The sequence below is a fragment of the Hemiscyllium ocellatum genome, chromosome 8, assembly GCF_020745735.1.
Source record: "Hemiscyllium ocellatum isolate sHemOce1 chromosome 8, sHemOce1.pat.X.cur, whole genome shotgun sequence".
In the NCBI taxonomy this organism is placed as follows: domain Eukaryota; kingdom Metazoa; phylum Chordata; class Chondrichthyes; order Orectolobiformes; family Hemiscylliidae; genus Hemiscyllium; species Hemiscyllium ocellatum.
This window is the reverse complement of record NC_083408.1, coordinates 104,395,660-104,415,744: the sequence shown is the minus strand read 5'-3', so window position 1 is coordinate 104,415,744 and position 20,085 is coordinate 104,395,660. Positions and strand designations below refer to the sequence as shown.

The following is a 20,085-nucleotide window of genomic DNA, read 5'->3' as shown; positions in this document are numbered from 1 at the left end:
AGAGCTAATAAATGCAACCCCGGCCAAAGATTTAATTTACCTCATTATTATTTGTTCTTTAACATGTGCACTAATTTAGCAGATGCTTTTTCCTAACTAACAGACAAAAGTCAAATTACTCAATTTACAGACCAGCTCGATTTCAAAATAGATTACATGATAGGTTACCTTTTTCTTTCTTTGCTGGACATAACTCGGTAAAAGCAGATGGAGCTGTTTCCTTTTCACGTGCATTGCGGCAATTCTCATATCTGCTTCAAACATTTTGCTGTTCATTGCTTGTCTATAAACTGTAATGGTAGGTGATATTAATTTTCTGCTACTAGATTATTTTACAATTAACACTGATCAAAAGGTCTCATCCTTGTCCAAGGTTCCTATGGAGAGGTACCAAAAGCATGATTTTTCTCTTAAATGTTTAAAAAGCAAATAGGAAAGTATAGGAACCATCACCACAGAAAATGGAGCTTAGTTGACATATGTTCAGGCATCGTTGAGATCATTATACCCACTTAACTATGTTTGGCAGGAAATGACATTTTAAACACATGGTACTGTGAATTTCTCTGCATGCAGCATCTTAACTAGGCTTACATGATAGATACAGTTGATAATAGTTGTCTTGTCACTCGGATGGAGAATTTCAAAACTAGCGGGCACATTTTTAAGATGAGAGGAGAAAGATTTTAAAAAGATTTACGCAGAGGATGGTTCATGTGTGGTATGAACATCCTGAGGAACTGGTGGATTCATTTACGATTACAATGTTTAAAAGACATTTGGATGAATTCATGAAGTGGAAAGGTTTGGAGGGATAGGGTTTCAAAGGAGCCAGGAGCAGGCAGTTGGGACTAGCTCAGTTTGGGATTATGTTTAGCATGGCTTGGTTGGACCAAAGGGTCTGTTTCAATGCTGTATGACTATCTATCTACGTGCTCATGAATATTTGGGCTCCTGTGCTATTAACATGAAACAGACACAAAAATCATGATAGCCATTGTTATGTCGCATTGGCATAACATGTGGACGTCAACCCAGGCTGTCACAAAAACTTTAAAAGTTTTAATCCAAATACACAAAATCCCCATTTCACTCAGGATAACAAAACAGTCTAAGTTTCTGTACTTAGCATGAACAGTTATTACAAGTCAATACATACTTTGATTAGGCCACAGTTGGATTACCTTGTACAGTTCTGGTCACCACACTACAGCGTGGATGTAATTGCACTGGAGGGGTGCAGAGGAGATTCACCAGGGGGTTACCTGGGATGGAGCATTTCAACAATAAAGATAAACTCAAGTTGTTTCTTTGCAGCAGAGAAGGTAGAGGGGGACCTGAGAGAGGCATATAAGATGACAGACATGAACAGAGTGAACAGAAAGTAGCTGTTCCTCTTAGTCGCTGGATCAATTCTAAAAAGCATAATTTTAAAATGAAAGGGAGAAGGTTGAGGGGGGAGTTGAGGAAGAAGAAGTTCTTTTTAAAACAGAGGGGGCCTGGAATGCACTGCCTAGGAGGGTAGTGGAGGCTGATAATCTTAGCTTTTAAAAAGTACTTCAATGAAGACTTGAAGTGTCATAACATTCAAGGCTATGTGCCTAGTGAGAGAAAATGGGACTCATTTCATAAGTGTATTTTTTGAATAGTAGAATAGACTCAAATGGGCCAAAAGACTTCTTCTGTGCAGTATGATGCTTACCACAGATAAACATATCAACATATAATTTGGATGGTTGATGTTTGAATAGTCAAGGTTCTACTTGTAAATTCTTTTTGAGCAAGCAAGGATGATGAAAGGAAAGCCAAGCCCCAAAACACACTGAAGGCGTCAGGTGTGCCTGTGACTAAGGATGCAGCTGCTGCTCCCTCAGCAGCCAAGAAAGAGGAACCTACGCAGCAGATCATCACTGAAGAACTCGGGGCGATCAGGGGGATGATCAAAGAGTTGATGAAGACAATCGTACTGGAGCTGGTTTTGGTCATGCTAGAAAAGCACGAGGAGGAGTTGGAAAGGTTCAGGAAGCAAGTTGAAGAGATTGAACAGTGGACCACGGCTTCAGAGACCAAGGTCGAGTCCTCGGTGGGGCTGATCCAGGCCCTCGACTAACAGGTCCAGGCCTTCTCTGAACAGGTTGATGACCTGGAAAATCGAGGTAGGAGGGAAAATATCCAGGTCGCTGGGCTGCAGGAGGGAGTGGAAGGTAGGCAGCTAGCAAGCGTTTTTGAAGACTGGCTGCCACAGTTCCTTGGCTGGTATATCGAAGTGGACCAAGCGAAGGTTGACAGAGTTCACTGGGTTGCAGTGCGCAGATCCAGTCTGGATCAGCACCCCCGCCTGGTCCTGGTATGATTTCAAAGCTGCAGGGACAAGCAGAGAATCCTGGAATCTTCTAGAAGGATGTGGAAAGATCCACAGAAAGATCCAACATATCAAGGAACTAAGATAAAGTTCCCCTAAGCCTAGACTGCGGTGGTGATCAGCAAAAGGAAATCAAAAAAAAAAGGACCTTGATATTCAATATTCAATGAGATATCCAGCAGTGCTTTGTATTGCTCATGAGGAGATGGCGCTGTCATCTGACTCCTCAGAACAAGTGAAAGATTTCTGTGACACTAGAATAATTTGGATGCATTTATATCCTAGACAATAATGTTTGTTTCTTTTTCTCTTGATAGGTTTCTTGTAATGGTACCCTTTTCTTAAAGCTGCTGCTGTTGGTGTATTTTTTCCTCCAATTAGGATTGGTGTTGGTATATAGTTGGGGGTAGACAGAGTGCTCATTATTTTGTCTGTTCCCTTCTCCTGCTAGAATCTGGGGTGTGGTTCGAGCTATAAAGGGGAACGGAGATGTGCATGGGAGGTGCAAGTGCCCTCTATAGGCATGGGGTAGATTCCCTCATTAAGTGCCTTTTGTGTTTTGTAGTTAGTTTAGTGTTTTGGTTTCTCGCAAACAGACTCCACAAGCCTTCTTTTGAATATGCCCAGTGTGCTGAAAATAGAATTCTTCCTTACGTCAGGTCAAAAGATAGTTGCAAAGCATCATGGCTAGCAGTGCTCTTAAATGGTGCACCTGGAATATTAGAGGGATCCATTTGCCAGTTAAAAGGTGTTGCTGAGCCTTAAAAAGGAGGGGGTGGATGTTGCCATGTTGCAGAAGACTCTGCTTAATGACAAGGAACACGAAGTTACAGCAGGGCAGGTTTGAATGAATGATTTTCTTGTCCTTTAACACTAAGAGCAGGGGGGTGACTCCATAAAACTCTTTCCTTTAATTTAATAGGTTGTGTCAAAGATGAATAAGGTCAGTTTGTTATCCTTCAAATCCTAACACATGGCAAGGAATATGGTATTTTGAATGTCTATTGTTCTCTGGCCCAACCCCTTGAAGTTTTTGACTGATGCACAAGCTGATGGCCTTTGCATTGTGGCATATTATTATTATTGGAGGGGGGGGGGTGAAAAACGGGACTTTAATTGCCTTATGGGTCCTGCGCTGGATAGAATGCTCAAAGGTCACCGTAAGCTTTCTCCACAATCTTAAAAAAAATAGCTGGCTTTATTGGAAAGGTACCTGTTAAGTTTAGCATGCCAACTTGATAGCCAAAGTTTATCTGGACTAAAACAAGGGCTGATTAATTGATGGGTCAATAGAGCCAGGCGAGACCCTGCTTATGAGCCCTCCCCCATCAGGAGCAGAGACAGAATAGGAACATGGGAATAGTGGACATTCAAACATTTAAATCCACTCTGCCAATTAGGATCATGACTGACCATCTACCTGTACTAGCCTCACATTCCATTATGCTAATATCTAGAAACCTACTGATGCATCTTAAACAGAGTAATACCTGAGGATGGCAAATTCAAAAGATTCACGACTGAAAAAAATCCTCAGTCCTAAAGCACTTGCTCCTTACTCAGACTGATTCCTGGTTCTAAACCCACAGCCCTGTAAGCATTTTGTAAGTTTCAATACAATGACCTCTCATTCTTCTAAACCCTAAAGAGTACAGGCTAGTTTCCTCAATTACTCCTCAAAAAGAATTTCCATCATCCCATCAAATAGATTTGTGAACCGGTTTCACTGAATGGCAGTTATGCCCTTCCTTGCATAAGGCAGCCAAGAACAGCACTCCATAATCCAGGTGCAGTCTCAACAAGATTCCACTTTATTCATATAGATATTTATTCATATTCACAAAACCATGCGCAATAAACGCCAACATATCATCTGTCTTAATAACTTGATGGATCAGTAAGTTACTGAAATCTGCTAAATCAATAAATAAAACTGCTGAGCAATAATTCAACTTCCCCACAATGCATTTATGTATAGATTTCTTAAATGAAACAATATTTGATAAGGATCATAAAGACCTTATGAAAAGAGGCTATTCATGCCATCAAGTTCACACAAACCCCTCAAAACATCATCCCACCCAAACCCAGCCCCAGACCCTATCCCGTAACCCTGCATTTACCACAGCTAATCTAACCTCCACTCCACATCCCTGGACAAATTTAGTACTATCGATCCACTTAGCCTGCACATCTTTGGACTGTGGGAGAAAAATAGAGCACCTGGAGGAAATCCACCCAGACAATGAGGAGAATGTACAAACTCCACGTAGACAGTCACCCAAGGCTAGAAATGAACCTGGGTCCCAGATGTGAAGGAACAGTACTAGCCACTGAGCTACCATGCCACCCATAATTCTGGTATTTATAATATTAAATTCTGGAAATTTATGAATTTATAGCATATTAACAATTGCAGCATAAGACTACAAACACCTCTCACCAGTATCTGTGAATGACTGAATGTCATAAGTGAGGTCAACACTCAGATTCTCAGCATTTTCCACTTTTTTAAAGACTATTCCAATGACCCACATTGTGCTGAATTCATCCCTGAAATAGAAAGTTCAGCATGAGATTCCTTTTAATCTTTTACAGTATTTATGTTGCAAAGCATGGCAAACCTCTCAAGAGGAGCCTAACATTTAACACGTAAGCATTCAATCTTTCATTTTTATTCTCATGTACAATAATTTTAAACAAACAAAACCATAAGCCTCAAAAAAGCCAAAACACATTACTTACTTATCAGGATTGTCTTTGGGAGCTGGAAATGACTGTGGATTAACGTGAGCCAGAGTAATGAACTCATTCTTTTCTAAGCTGCTAATAAGGATTCGGATTTTGGATTCCACCAAGCCCACCCTAAACAAAAACAACTGTTATTGAGTGAAGATCAGGAGCTCCAGCAAGCTACGTATGGCACTGCATTTTGTCAAAGCTCAACATAAAACCAGTTTCCATCCAATATGAAACAATGCTAGCATTCTAGGGTCGAGTAATACATCCAGACAAGTAAATGCAATTTTATATGGAAAACAAGCTTGCATTTCCACACTGGTTTAAACAATTCAACCCCTCCAAATCAGTTACTTCAGAATGCAGTAACTTCTGTAGATGAACAAAGCAATTGATAGATCTCAAAGAGGTCAAAACAATTGGCCTGATTTGGACAGACGTGGTAAAGGGTGGTATACTTATGAGGACATTAGAAAAGCTCCCTACTCATCTGCAAACAGTACCCTGGATGGGGGATGCTGATTTTTGTTTCATCAAAAACAGAGTAGTTCTCCTTCAACACATTAGCCTACATTGCTGTATTAAAGTTTCAAATGTGGTTTAAACACACTTTTACTGAATTACTCTGACACAACCTTTTTCTCTATAATACAAGGGGCAGAGGTAGCTAAACAAACCAACATTTTTCCATTATTTTGCAAACAGCTTTTATTCTTTGTCAGCTACTAATTTTTGACTGCATTATTCCCAGCATGGACTATGGTTCATTTAAAAAGCCATGCTCACCAAGGAACACAAGCAAATACATTCCACATATGTGTATTGTTGATGTGCACTCTTTTCCACCTGCCTGAATTACACAGGCACATGATTCAAGAGGTGCTAATAACCACTTGATATGTCACATTAGTGGTTATTTCACATGAAAATTTCAAATGTGACCAGGCGTATGTTAACAGGTATTCAACTGTTGGGAGTTATGAAACAAGGATTATTACATCACATCCAGAAATTTTGTAATTAAGCTATAATTAAGAAAGTGCCAAATTAACATATTAAAAAGTCCTTTTCATATGAACTGGGGATCCATATACAATAACAATCCAAATAACTGGAAATGCTTTTTGCAACAGGCTCCAGAACTTACCACTCTAAGTGCTGTTTTTCCGTTGGGGCACTTGCTAGCAGCACAATGTAATGCCTTTGAAAGGGAGGAAATAAATTACTTCGTGCATTCAGTTGACAAAACAGAGCACTTCAAACTTGCTGTGAAATATTTGCTCAAGCTTTTTGTTTTGAAAGTAAATGGAAATTGATCTTGCTTCTAGCCGACATATCTTCAGTCAACTTGACTCAGTTTCAGAGCTGAAACTCATCTGTATTTGATGACTCAATTATACATCAATTCTGGTTTATGCAGTATCGTAATTCCATAGGGAATGCCATTATCTTAAGATTTTTGGCAACTGGAAAATTTGAAAGACTGTGGACTGAAAACAATCAAGTCCAAGTAGGTGCATAAATATCATGAAATATATTAAGAGCCAATTTGTGTTAGATGAGTGTTATTTAGCTGCACTAGAAAATGCCTCTATCAAAACCTCCAAGCAATCGTACCAACAGGTTCTACGCTACTCATGGGACTGTGTATTTGGATGGAACGAGAGTGGTATTTTCATCTGAGGCCAGAGAAGGCAAAAGTTGTTGGAGACTTAAAATATCTGAGCAAGATTTCCAATGGTCTTCTGCACAGTACCTCTTAGCAAATCCTTCAACATGAGCAATACAAGGGAAAAAAAATCTGATGGCAAGGCTACATATAGCTGACATCATTTAGATGAGGTTCAGGAATGGGTCATTCAGCCATTGAGCCTCCTCACTGTTCAATAAGGTGATTCTATTGTGGTCTTAACTGCACATTCCCATCTGCCCTTGAACCCCTGTTCCTCAAGAGTTGACTTCCACCTTAAAAGGTAGTCAGTGACTATCACTGTTGATTTCGGAGGAAGCTGCGAAAATTCTCAAAACTCAAATAAATGCCATCTCATCTCCCATCTCATGTTTAAAGATATTTCCTCTCAAACAAGGGGGAAACATCCTTTCAGCATTAGGATCCCGTTTGTCTAACTAAGATCACATCTGATTCTTCTAAACTCTAATGAATACAGGCCAAGCCTGTCAAATCTTTCCTTAACATCCCCATCTGGGCATCAGTTAAGTGAACCTTCTTTGAACTGCTTCTAATGCACGTATGCGCTTTCTTGTTTTATTAGGAAAGCAAAACTGAACACAGTCGTCCAATGTGATTCCATCCAACATTTTAACTGTAGACAAAACTATACATTCCATTCCTCTTGCAATAAACATTCCATTTGCCTTTGTGATCATTTGCTCCATTTGCAAATATTTTATGATTCATATACCAGGACACCCAGATCCCTCTCTGCCTCAAGTTTGCAATCACTTAATTTATATGTGCTGCTGTCCTATTCTCCCTACCAAAGAGAATTGGTCTCCACATTTTCACACTACCAATTTTGGTAGTTAATCTATTCATTTCCCTCTACAGGCTACTTTACATTCTCAGAACATGCCCTTCAATTGTTATTCTACTTGCTACTAAAAAGTTAGCCGCATATTTATTATACCTTGTTTCATGTCATTGATAGAATTTTCATTAGTTGAGGCCCCAGCACTGACCTGTGGCACTCCACCCACCGCATCTTGCCAACACGAAAATGACACATTTATGCCTGTTTTGTTAGTAAACAATCCTCGAGTCACGCTATTACATTTCTGCTTAATGATGAGTTCTTATTTTATGTATCTTTCAATTTGGCACATTTTCAAATATCTTAATTAAATCCATGTACATCCACAGACTTCCTTTTATCTCCATAGTAACTTCCTCAATGAGAAAAGATCCAATGATTTAGATTTTTCACAAAACCATGTTGGCTCTGACGGTTAAGATTTTCCAAGTGACCTGCTATAACCTCCCTAACAATGAGATTCCAGAGTTCATATAGGGATTATAAAATACTTAGCTTGTAATCTCCTGCTTTCTGTGCTCCCCTTTTCTTGAATAGAGTTGCCAAATAAACTATTTTCTAATCTGATGAGACGTTATCAAGTTTATGGAATTTTGGAAAATTAAAACCAATGCATAATTGAGATCTCATGCTACGTATCACATATGTACACGCAAGTGATGATAGATGCATCCCCTTAACTCCATTACTAATTCAAATGTTAGCTTCACAGAATTTGGCTCCTAATCAGTCACAAGTGCCCATTTCTTAAAAGTAGCATCAACAAATAGAGTGAGTCACTTCAATTAAAAAAAAAGTGTTTATTTTAAAAATGCAATCCATACAGATTTTACAAATAGTCAACACTGATCAATAACTTGAGAAATTCAGGTAATAAAATGCAACGGTTTAAAATTAGTGATCCACATGCCTGTGAGCCCTCTTCATTCCCCCACTTGCACATCACTTAGTCTGGCATTTTGCCTATATCCTACAACAGAAAAGTCTGAAGGTGATGGCTTTGAGACATGTGGCCTATGTCTGTTGTTCAATACTAAACTGTTAACTAGCCATAGTAAGGGCTGCAGCAGCACCATTTTTGCCATGTATACTAATTGGAGTAGAAAACACAAGTAAACATGATTCAACTTTAAATACAGCACAGTTGTGTCGAGTTTGGATATTTTGCTAAGAATTTAATCTGATAGATCTTACAGCAGTTTGGGATTTCTGTCCGCAGTTGTACACAAAACTTAAACTTCAGAGGTTGCTGAGAATGTTGATGTGCCCTTGCTCTTATGCTCCATCTAAAGTACAGGTGAATGACGTCTGTCCTGTGGCATGCATGCTCATTGAAATTGCTCATTATTGGTTGGGATTGCTGCTGGCAGTTTTTCAGACTGATGAAGCTGACCATAATGTCAGCATACCCTGATAATTGTTGTTGTTTTCTTGGTATTGAGGTCTGAAATTTTCACCCATGTTGAGCACTATTTCAGTGAAAAATCAATAAGTAGCAACCAAAGACGTAAAGCACATAATGAAAAAAACACTCACGTCAATTTGCAATTTATCACTTCCAAATGCAGAGAAGTTAAAGTACATATCCTGTTAATGACAATTACTCTTACATATTCAAACATGCAATTAGCTGTATCAGTCATCATATATGACTTGTTCGCAATGAACACAGGTCTAATGTGGAATTCTTTAAAATCAAAAGGCAATTTTTATGTTTAGAAGGCACCTTGATTGACAAGTTGAGAGCATAACAAATTGAATAAACTGGAATGATATCACTAAGTAGGAGGGGAAACAAAAACAAAGACCAAAATGGTACAGGTTAGTCCCATCACTTGTGGAGGTGGTAGAGGAATTAGGAAAGATGAATCAGAAAATGGATGTAGTTAATGACTTGGCCATTGAATGCAAGTCTATGCCAACTTTTTGCCATAGTAATTCATCCAATTCTGCCTCCCTTTTCTGGTAGTCCTACAATTTACTTATCAGCGTACTTCGGATTTCTTTACAAATTATAAAAGTTTATACTCATCTACTGTAAACCTGACATCGAGTGAGACAGCTTAACAACAAAATTGGACCCAAATGAAGAACTCAAAGTTATCTGATCAAAAACAATGTGTGCATAACTTATAATGTAATTGCTCAGCTCTTTTGCCTATTGAAATCCAGTTAATTCTTTCTTAAACTGCAGTTTCTTTTTGTACAAAAAAGTTTTATAAAAGCACAAGCCTAGGTTAAGTTTTTAAATTCTGAAATAAAAACAAACTGCTGGAAAAGCTCAGCAGGTCTGGCAGAATCTGCAGAAAGAAACCCGAGATAACGTTTCAGGTCCAATGACCCTTGCAATCCGAGGAAGGGTCAGTCAATCCGAAACATTAACACTGATTTCCCTCCACAAAAACTTTTTCAGCAGTTTCTATTTTTTTTCTGATTTACAACAACTGCAGTTCTTTCAGTTTTGAAGTTTTAAATTCATGGCCAGAGATAGAAAAGAGATTTATACCCATTTTGAATAGGGAACAACATAGCCTTAAAAGGATGAGAAGGGAAAATTATGATTTGAGCATAGTCACTGAATTATCTAGTTACAGACATTGAGTGCATAAAGAATAATTCAACAAAATAATTAATTCACAAAATACTTAAACAAAATCCTCAAGACATTTAACACAAAATGAAGCATAACTTAACCCACGCATTGCATAACAAACTTAAGGGTTTAAAAACAGTTGAATGCCTTTGCAAGGATAGTCAACACCAAATGCAGTCAAAGGATTGGGGGAAACAGATGCATTCAATTCTCATTTTGAAGTCTCACATTTTTCCACTATAAGTTATGTGGTCCACATTTAGAATGGAAACTACTGAAGTAAAAAATCCTGCAGTTAAAAAAAGTCCGATAGTGATAGCATTGTGGTAATCCCATTATCAGGAGACCAATTAGAGCATACATTTTCATTGCAAATGCAGATGCAGAAATTCATAGAAAACCTGACTGGAAGTGGGCAAAAAAAAGCAAACATAACCGAAGTTTAACATTTTCGGCATCAACATCTATAATACAATTTACACTCTTTCCTTTGTGGTCAACTTATTTTTGCTTGCAAAAAAATCTTCAAAATTTGTTTGATTAGGAATTGGCCTGTAAATTTCTTAAAATTTGGTGACATGATTATCAATAAAGATACATAGTCTTATATATTTATCAAAGGTTTGCAATATTTCAGAACCATCTTGTGTTTTAAAGGAAATGCACAAATTAACAGAATTTACTTTGCACCCCTAAGCTCTCATTACCAAGCAAGCCATTTATTATTTAATGTCATGCACCTCATCTTCCTCCTGGGGACCTTCCAACCACATGGGACCAATGTGGATTTCACTAGTTTTCTCATTTCCGCTCCCCTCACCTTATCCCAGATCCAACCTTCCAACTAAGACCACCCTCTTGACCTGCACCACTTGTCTATCTTCCTTCCCATCTAGCTGCTCCAACCTCAACTTCATCTACTTATCACATGCTCAGCTACCTTGCCCTCAACCAGCCCCCCTTCCCATTTATCTCTCAGACCCCCAGCCTACAAATGTCATTCCTGATGAAGGGTTTATGCTCGTAATGTCAATTCTCCTGCTCCTTGGATGTTGCCTGACCAGCTGTGCTTTTCTAGTACCACACACTTTAGTATCATCCCCAGGGTCAAATAATTAATTTCCTTTAAAATCCAATAGTTTTCACATTTTACCCTCTTAATTCTTAATTTGCAATTTTAGATTGATAATTTGTTGATCCTTAAAAAAAAAGGTATTGAGCTCTCCCTATTTTTGGCATCATTTATTTAAAATCGCTACAACCACCTATCCAGTGGTAACAGTTCCAATATCTCATGACTGTTTATCCATTGTGTCATCCTAAGTAGTACACAAATGGTTTTAATATCTAAGACAATGTTACACCAAAATAGTAAACTATATTTGAAATATGGCCAAATCGATGTCAAAATACACCTATCAAAATTCTGGATAAATGTGCAACTGCATCCCTACATATGCCTCACTCAGCAATACACTTCAGACTTTCATTGTGGATATTCACATGCTTTTTCTTCCAAAAATGAAATATTACAATACTACACAAACCAATAGCCTGCTTTCTTTTGCCAAAAAGCTTCAATGTTGGGAAACAGAAATAAAATGTGAAAACGACTCCTCACAGCATGAATTGCTGTTCTGACTGAAAAAAAATTGTTGGAAAAACTCAGCAGTTCTGGCAACATCTGTGGAGAGAAAGCAGAGTTGCAGTTTTCTTTGGTAATGATTTTATAGTCTTCCTAATAATCAGTTATTATTAGAAATACAGAAAAGGAATATAGTTTCAACTCCATCTGAATGGTTCTGGAAGACTCTTGAAGGTTATTCAATCCCTCAAGACTAATCCACCATTTAATATGTCGTTCATGCCATGAACTCCAAACTATTAAAACACAAGATGCAATGAAGTTCTAGGATATTTTCTACTGTTTCATCTCCTGCAATGTAGTTCCACATAAACACAGAACTCAAAAGGTATGGCTGGCCAAAACCTGTGCCAATGTTAATGAAAATTAAAAGCGCAAACCTGTTATAGCTACTCAGCTGAAACTAATCTACACACCAGAACAAAAACAAAGTCATGGTCACAACCTTGAAGACTCCAGGTGACCAAAAACTCTGCAATTTCGAATCTAGCGTGTTGATTGTGTGAATGAGTCTATGGCAATACATATTGTAACTAGAGGTTGGTGGGATAAAAATGTAAACCAACCCAAGTTCTAGAGAACAAATTTTTATGTAAAAGCTCCCAAAGAGAAGCTCTGAAACCATTTCTATATTGTACCAAACTAGAAAAAATGAAATTATTGGTAACAGTAGGAAGAGGAGTACAAAATAGAAGATAGTTTAATGGTTCTATCTTGAGTCTTTATGTGATATGGGAAAGGGAGCAGGAAGATCACTCATCCAAGATGGCAGAACATAGAAAATCTTCCAATATTTCTCCTCCCCACAGGAGAGAAATTCATTGATATGTAAAAGGTTAAATTGAAATTTGAAATTTTAATTTGAAATGTCAACTCAGTTTCTATCTCCTGGCCTAAGCATTTCCAGTTTTATTCATTATTTCATACAACTGCCTTCATTCAGTTTTCAATATTTCTGAAGAACAGCAAACACCTTCAGAATTAAAAACAACTGATTTACCAAACTACCATTCAGAAGGAAATTACAAACTCAATTATCTTTGGTTCTCAACTGTTTCCTAACTTCACTCCTGAAAGATTTCTGAACTTAATTTTCAGACCATGTTCCTTCTTCCTAGATTCCCAACTATTTCTCCAACCAGACCCTGGTAATACCTTAACTTTGATCAAATAACCATTTACTTGTAATTGCAGAGTGTATAACTCTGTAAATTATACAGAAAAATTCAATACTTGAACTTAAAATATCATTCTATTAAATTCACACCATACCTCCATACCTTCCCTAAATACAGTACTTTGGATGCGTACTGTGACTTTGAACAGCATACATTTGTACTCTGAAGGCCAGAATTTCATAAATTTCTTTTATCTGTTCATGACATTTTAATGATCCACGAGCTTGGATCTCAAAGTCTCTTTGGGCCTTTAGTTTTCCCTTTTACTGGTGGTTAATTTAAAAATTTATTTTAGAATTTTTTTGTACCAGCTGAACCAATGTCTTATTAGTTCAGTAAATAAAGTGCCTTGATAACCCATGCCAATACGACCCAGTCTAGTGCCAACTGGTTTAAGTGCTGTACTCTACACCTCAGTACTGGCACCAGTAACTGAAAATGAAATCATCTTTTCCCACACCATTCTTTCAGCCATACCTTTACCCTCTTAATCTGCTTGCCCAATACCAGTTTGCAAGTTACTCAGATTAACACATCATTTCCTCAATTTAGCTCTTCATACTCTGAACAGGACCTCTCATTGTTCGGAGGCTGATCCTATCAACCAGATCTTGTCCCTTCCCAACGACCGGTATGAGAACTCCCTTTACCACAGCACCAGTTTGGCCACATACTGTAACTCTTGTATGAAATTCATTGTGACATCTTCTGGTTATTGCATTTCAGACATTATTATGCAACACCACCCTCTCGGCAAATCCCAGGTCTAACATGATATTTCTAGTTGGGTTCCTGACAGTCTTAATCTTCAGTTACACAGAACATTCATTTTAGATGTTGAATATTAAGTTACTGTGAATCCATGCCCAGAATTCCCAAATAAAGTATTGTATTTGTCACATCAATCTTATTCTGATCCTGTAGCCCTCTACATGGCAAGCTCAAAGCCTAGAATAAACTGCCCAAATACTCTTTTCTCTCACTTCACAGATCTGAATGCAACCAATTCACACACCAGCTCAACAACTGAGCTCTGCAAACAGGTCTGCTGTGCAGACTCACTGTCTCTACTACAGTTTGTGGATAACCTATTGCTCTTCTACTCGAGCTCTGATCTTAAAACTATGGCACAGAGGACAATCTGTTGCCATGTGGGATAAATGCAGGACAGTACTGACCAGAATCATGAGAAAAGCCCAACCACAAAGGGGGAAAAAGTGAATGAATTAACAGATAATATGCACGAGACAGGATTTAGAGTCATTAATTACATTGGTAAATTCAGACAAGCTTTTCTTTATGATGCTTTGATGGATGCTGAAGTACTAGTCATTCCAAGGTACTGGAAGAGTTTCGTCAAATTACATTCAATTCCAGGTCAGCCGCAAACAGTGAATGCAAGTCTAAATGCTACTGTGAAAACCCCCCCACAGCTAACTCAAGTTGTCTTTCCTTAACTTTAGCTCCACCACGAACCATTACGCTCAGTTCTGCAAATGATCACAGATCTACAATCAAAAAGACACCACACACCAAGGTTTCACAAGACAATGTTTTTACTATGCTCTGTAATCAAATGAACATGAAAAGAACATAAAAATGGCATAGAGAATGCAGCCCATCAAGTGTGCTCCAACACTCAATACAATCATAGCTGATCTTAGGTTTCAAATGTATTTTCCTGCTCAGTTGCCATATCCCAGGATTCCCTGAGAAAACAGAAACCTATTTACTCCAATCTTCCAAGGTATAAACACTGGAGTATCCACACTGCTTCAGAATTCTAAAGATACACAAAAACTTTTAATTAAGGAATTTCTGCTGATGGGAGTCTTCAATGATCAAAGCCTCAGCTTCAAATTGTTTCCTAGTCCAGTGGGAATCTCAGAGCATCTACCCCATCAAGATCCTCAGGATCCTATGCATCAATATCATTTCCCATTCTATCAAACTCCAGAGAATAAAGGCTTAAAATTTACTATCCCACAGAAGGTAACTCACTTTTAAGTATGGCCATCCATAAATATAGAGAACAAAACTCAAGTTTTCTGCAATTGCCTTGCAGAAATCTCAATTGTAGCAAGACAATTTTGTTAAATATAGTTATATATCCACTTTCCCTGCAATTCAGATCAAGAACTCTACCATTTGGGCCAACAGGTCCTGGGAGTTTAGTTGCTTATGTCTCAACTGTTTTTAGCGGTTTTAATTTCCTCACTCATTTTAGCCCCTGGGTTCCCCTTCATTTCTGGTCTTCAACGTGTTTTTGAACAATGATATTTGAACAATGCATCTATTTACTCACTTCCCATGATAATTTCTTCTGTGGCTGCTTTAAGGGACAAATGTATACTTAAGTTAGTCTATCCCCATTAAAAACACAATTTTACTAAATTAGCCTGAAATATAAAAGTCTTATTTTACATTTTAAAGTCAACATTCAGTGGTTTTTCTCTGGTTTCTACAATAGTCCTAAATCCTAAGACTTGCTACTATTACTTGTACTGTTAGAAGTCCCCTTTTCTTAATCTAATTCTATCCTTAACTTTTTTTGTTTTCCTAATGAAAAGTATTTTTGTTAAACATTTCCAACTGCTCCGTTAAACTTTTCTAACTATTAACCACTTCATCCTTTAATTTAGTTAGCTAGTTATTCGTGCATACCCAAGTAATTAGCTTTCAATGTACGATTCTTGTTTGTGATTGGAACCCATCACTTTCAAATTTAACAAGGTCATGACAATCACCACTTTGTGAATTTAGTTAATATATCACTTCAATCAGTCCAATAAATAGATCCAAGATAACATTAATCCTAGTTAATTCTGCATCATATTGCTCCAGGAAATGGTCACAAAATATTTTACAAACTCATCTTTTGAACGGTCACAGTTTGAAACATTAAACTTCCTATGAGCTGTCTTGCCATTCAGAATAGAAGAATCCTGGAGTAATCGGCCACAGATCTCTAAAGACAGCAAGATAAGCTGGTAGGGTAATTAAGGAAGCATACAGGCCTGGGTCTTTATCAATCGTGGCAGAGATTACAGGAGCTTGATGGTGCTGTACAGGACTTTGGTTAGGTCACAACTGAAGTACTGTGCACAGATCTGGTCATTGTCCGAGAGGACGGGTGTGATTGAACTAGAAGGAATGCAGAGATTCACCAGAATGCTGCCTGGGATGGAATGTTTTAGCTATGAATAGAGTCCAAATAGGTTAGGGTTGTTTTCTTTAGAGCAGTGAAGGCTGAGGGAGGGGGAAACCTGATTGAGGTGAATAATATTATGAGGGACCTAGACAAGGGGAAGAGGAAGCAGCTGTTCCCTTTAGTTGAAGGGTTAAAAGTAGGAATATAATTTTAAGAGGAGGGTAAGGTGATTTACAAGGGATTTGGAACATACAGCCAAAAGTGAAGAAGAAATGAGAAACTTCGCAACCTTGGGAAAGTACGTGGATGAGCACTTCAAATGTCCTAACATTCAACGCTACAAGACCATAAAATAGAAGAGCAGAATTAGGCTGCTTGGCCCATCAAGTCTGCTTGACTATTTGATCATGGGTGATAGGTTTCTCAATCCCATTCTCTTGTCTTCTTCCCCCTAACTCTTGATCCCCTTACTAAATCAAGAACCTGTCTTAAGTACACAATGACTTGGCTTCCATAGCCCTCTGCAACAATGAGTTCCACAGGTTCACTACCCTCTGATTGAAGACGAAATTTCTCCTCACAACAGTGCTAAAAGGTCACCCCTTCACGGAGGCTGTGCCCTCAGGTCCTAGTCTTCCCTACTTCATGTTCACTCTATCCAGGTGTCTCAGTATTCTCCAAATTTTAAATGAGATCCACCCTCCTCCATGGAGTTCCTCAGCCTTCAGCTCCCTAATCAATTGTGCCTTATTACCAATCAGTATATCCAGAATTTCCTGTTCCCCAAGAGGTTCTACTGTAAGAGACTCCAATAGGGAAGGTGTCCCGATAATACTAAGGTGATACAATTAAACGAGCATTTCAACATGGGCCATGGATCAACAAACAAACACAGTCTTAATGACAAAAGATAAGTTACCCACTCATTCATTAAGGTTTTGAAAGCAAGTTCATTTACCCAAGACTTCTAGCTGATATCAAAGTTTCCACTTTCACAATTCCTCACGTTTCAAAAAGTTTGTTCACTGACATTTTTATGGATAACTGAACAGACAGACAGACATTTCACCATTTTGCTAAGAAAAAACATTTTATTAGGAAAATGGATACAAAGTTATAACAGTTCAATCATTACTCTTAGTCTAGCATAAGGAAATGCCAAAATTTTGAAAATTAGCATGCCAGATCCTAAACATCAAAAATCTCACTTAGAATACAATATTCTTTTTGAAGAAACCCATCTTAATACTAGTTATAGGTTTCAGAAAAATATTTTAAAAGGAAAGAGGAAGTAAAAAGGCATTTTATAACACTAAATTAATTCACATTAATATTTATATTAAACAAATTTAAGAATTAAATAGTCTATCACAGTTGCATCATAATCACACTACAACGCCTGTGTTGCAGTCAGTTAATTACTGTAAATCAAACACTATCTAGTTAGAAATGTGTTATTCTGGCTCAGATGAAGCAACTTAGATGCTCAATGTTGGGTTGCAATCAAATCAATGTTTGTGCGAATTACTTCTTTTTTCTTGGGAGCAGAGCAGGAGAAGTTGCCTCCAGGTATGGGAACTGCAAGTGAAACACAAGCTAACCCCCTCAATCTTTGCCCCACTCATAAGTAATTGAATACATACTTGTACTTCTGAAAGAAGTTTGGAGCTTCAAAGAGTTTGGACCACTCCATTTTACCCATTAAAATTTCATCTGTGATCGAAAGACCTGTGAGGAAACAAAGTGGATTCCTTACCTCTATTTAATATTGTAATATCAGAAGGACTGAAAGGTACAACTGGAGGCTTAGAAAAAGTTTAATATAGTAGCTTCCAAAACAAGCCATAAAAATTACTGATGAAATTTAATTAATTGAGAAATCAATACATTTACATTCTCCACATATGCTATTATTGGCATTGTTTTTAGTTAAAAGAAAATTACTCACCCTGCTTAAACTCCTCCATCATCACTGCACGTGTAGATGCAGAGACGTTATATGTAGAGTTTTGCTGTGGATAAGCTGGCGTGATTATTGGCATGAGATGGTATCTATCACTTGGGTTAACCTATACGCAAGATAATGACAATTGCTACAGCTAAGTATACAATTCATCAAAATTAAGAGTCAATAGAATATTACTTTGTTAAATCTCTGAAAGCATATCTAATTTCAGATGGTTATTTTTAAAAATCTCCAAGATAATGGCAGGATAAATAATTGCATGCTTTTGACAGAATTACAAAGCAGACAGGCAATTTGGACTTACCAGGTTTATTCCCCATATGAACTTCTTCCCATCTTAAAATCATCACATCCTGTTAAGAGCTCCTGTATTACATACTAATTTTCCCTTCAAAAACATTGATGCTACGTTTCAATTGTTACAAGAACTAATTTTGCAAGTATAAACTGAAGAGTTAATAGTTGATGAAGCAGAGTTATTTTACACAAGTAAAACTGGTATTGGAAAGCATTTAGTACTACATATTCAAAATAAATTTATCCATCAATCCCCAATTTCCTACACTGGCTATTTAACTTTTACATACTCAATGTATTCTCACTAGAATGACATTTCTTAAAAAGCCAAGAATGAATGAAAAGAATGGTTCTAATGACCTTTAGGGAGAGAAATAAGCCTTCCTTACCTAGTCAGGTCTACATGCCACTTTGGACACACAATAATGTAGCCGATTCCTAATTACTCTCTAAGCAATTAGGGTAAGCAACAGCAGTGGAACCCACAACTCAAGAGCAAAAGATTCAAAGAAAAAGTGTCTACCTCCAACAACATCAAATCAACACTGCTGCATTCCAAGCTCCTAACTCACTATGAACATACCCGTGGATCCCACACTGGTAGATTCAGATTGCAGTCCTCTGGCTGTTTTAACAAGACAGGATTGGGCCATTCCCTGTCAAGAGAAAACAATAGTATTGATATTTCAGAATTCCCCTAAACACATTGCAATAGAGCAAAATCACACAGTTGACATCAGTTTTGTCTGAGTCACTGAAGTGCTGCTTGATAATCATTTCTGGTAGTAGTATTAATGCAATTTCACAATCGATTATTTCACCAATTTACGCTGGACCAATTGGTGGTTCTAAAGATTTGTTTTGTTATGTTAACAAGACAGCTGTGATGCAGAAGCCACCCTGAAACCGAATTCATTCTGATTTTTTGGATTACTTTGCTCACTTCACATCTAGCAAACAATGGTGTACAAAGAGTTTAAATCTACATTAAGTTACAATATTTGAACATTAAATTATTAAAGTTAATCTGTAGTCCTCACCAATCACTCCACCAGCATCCACTTGCAGAGGATCATTAGCTACCATTTCTGCCACCACCAGACATATTTCCCTCCCCCCTCCTTGTCAGCCTTACATAAGGACCATTCTCTCCAGGTCACCCTTGTCCACTCCCCCTTTCACTCCCAATAAACCATAACTCAGCACCCCCCCCAAAAGTCCCATCGTACCTTCCCCTGCAACTGTAGAAGATGCAACATTTGGATTGTGGCAGGAAACCAGAGCACCTGGAGAAAACCCATGCAGACACGGGAAGAATGTGCAAACTCCACACACACAGTCACCAGAGGCTGTAATCAAACCCAGGTCAATGGCACTGAGGCAACATTGCGAACCTCTGAGCCACTGCTGCCCCTGTTTTATGTTAAACAGTGTAAAGTGCTATTTTACTTCCTCCCTCCTCAGTATCCAAAGGCCCAAATACACTTTCCAGGTGAAGCAGCGCTACCTGCACTTCACTCAATTTGTTGCTCAATATTTTCTCCTCTACATTGGGTAAAACAAAGCATAGACTGGGTGACCACTTCACCTAACATATGCATT

The 20,085-nt window shown here is 38.0% G+C and overlaps 1 protein-coding gene across 3 annotated transcripts in view; it reads right to left on the bottom strand.

Moving 5' to 3' along the window:
- LOC132818412 (poly(A) polymerase type 3) overlaps positions 1-20,085 on the bottom strand; it is a 98,722-nt gene that overhangs the window by 22,666 nt on the left and 55,971 nt on the right. For 2 of the 3 annotated variants that reach the window (XM_060829420.1, XM_060829421.1), the window contains 7 exons: positions 19,067-19,139; positions 18,169-18,289; positions 17,864-17,948; positions 6,249-6,302; positions 5,108-5,227; positions 4,806-4,915; positions 169-290 (listed from right to left, as the gene is read on the bottom strand). In XM_060829420.1, coding sequence (XP_060685403.1) covers positions 169-290; positions 4,806-4,915; positions 5,108-5,227; positions 6,249-6,302; positions 17,864-17,948; positions 18,169-18,289; positions 19,067-19,139 — 685 coding nt within the window. Of the gene's footprint in view, positions 1-168; positions 291-4,805; positions 4,916-5,107; positions 5,228-6,248; positions 6,303-17,488; positions 17,949-18,168; positions 18,290-19,066; positions 19,140-20,085 lie in introns of those variants that run through there. The other variant, XM_060829422.1, reaches the window with a different exon arrangement.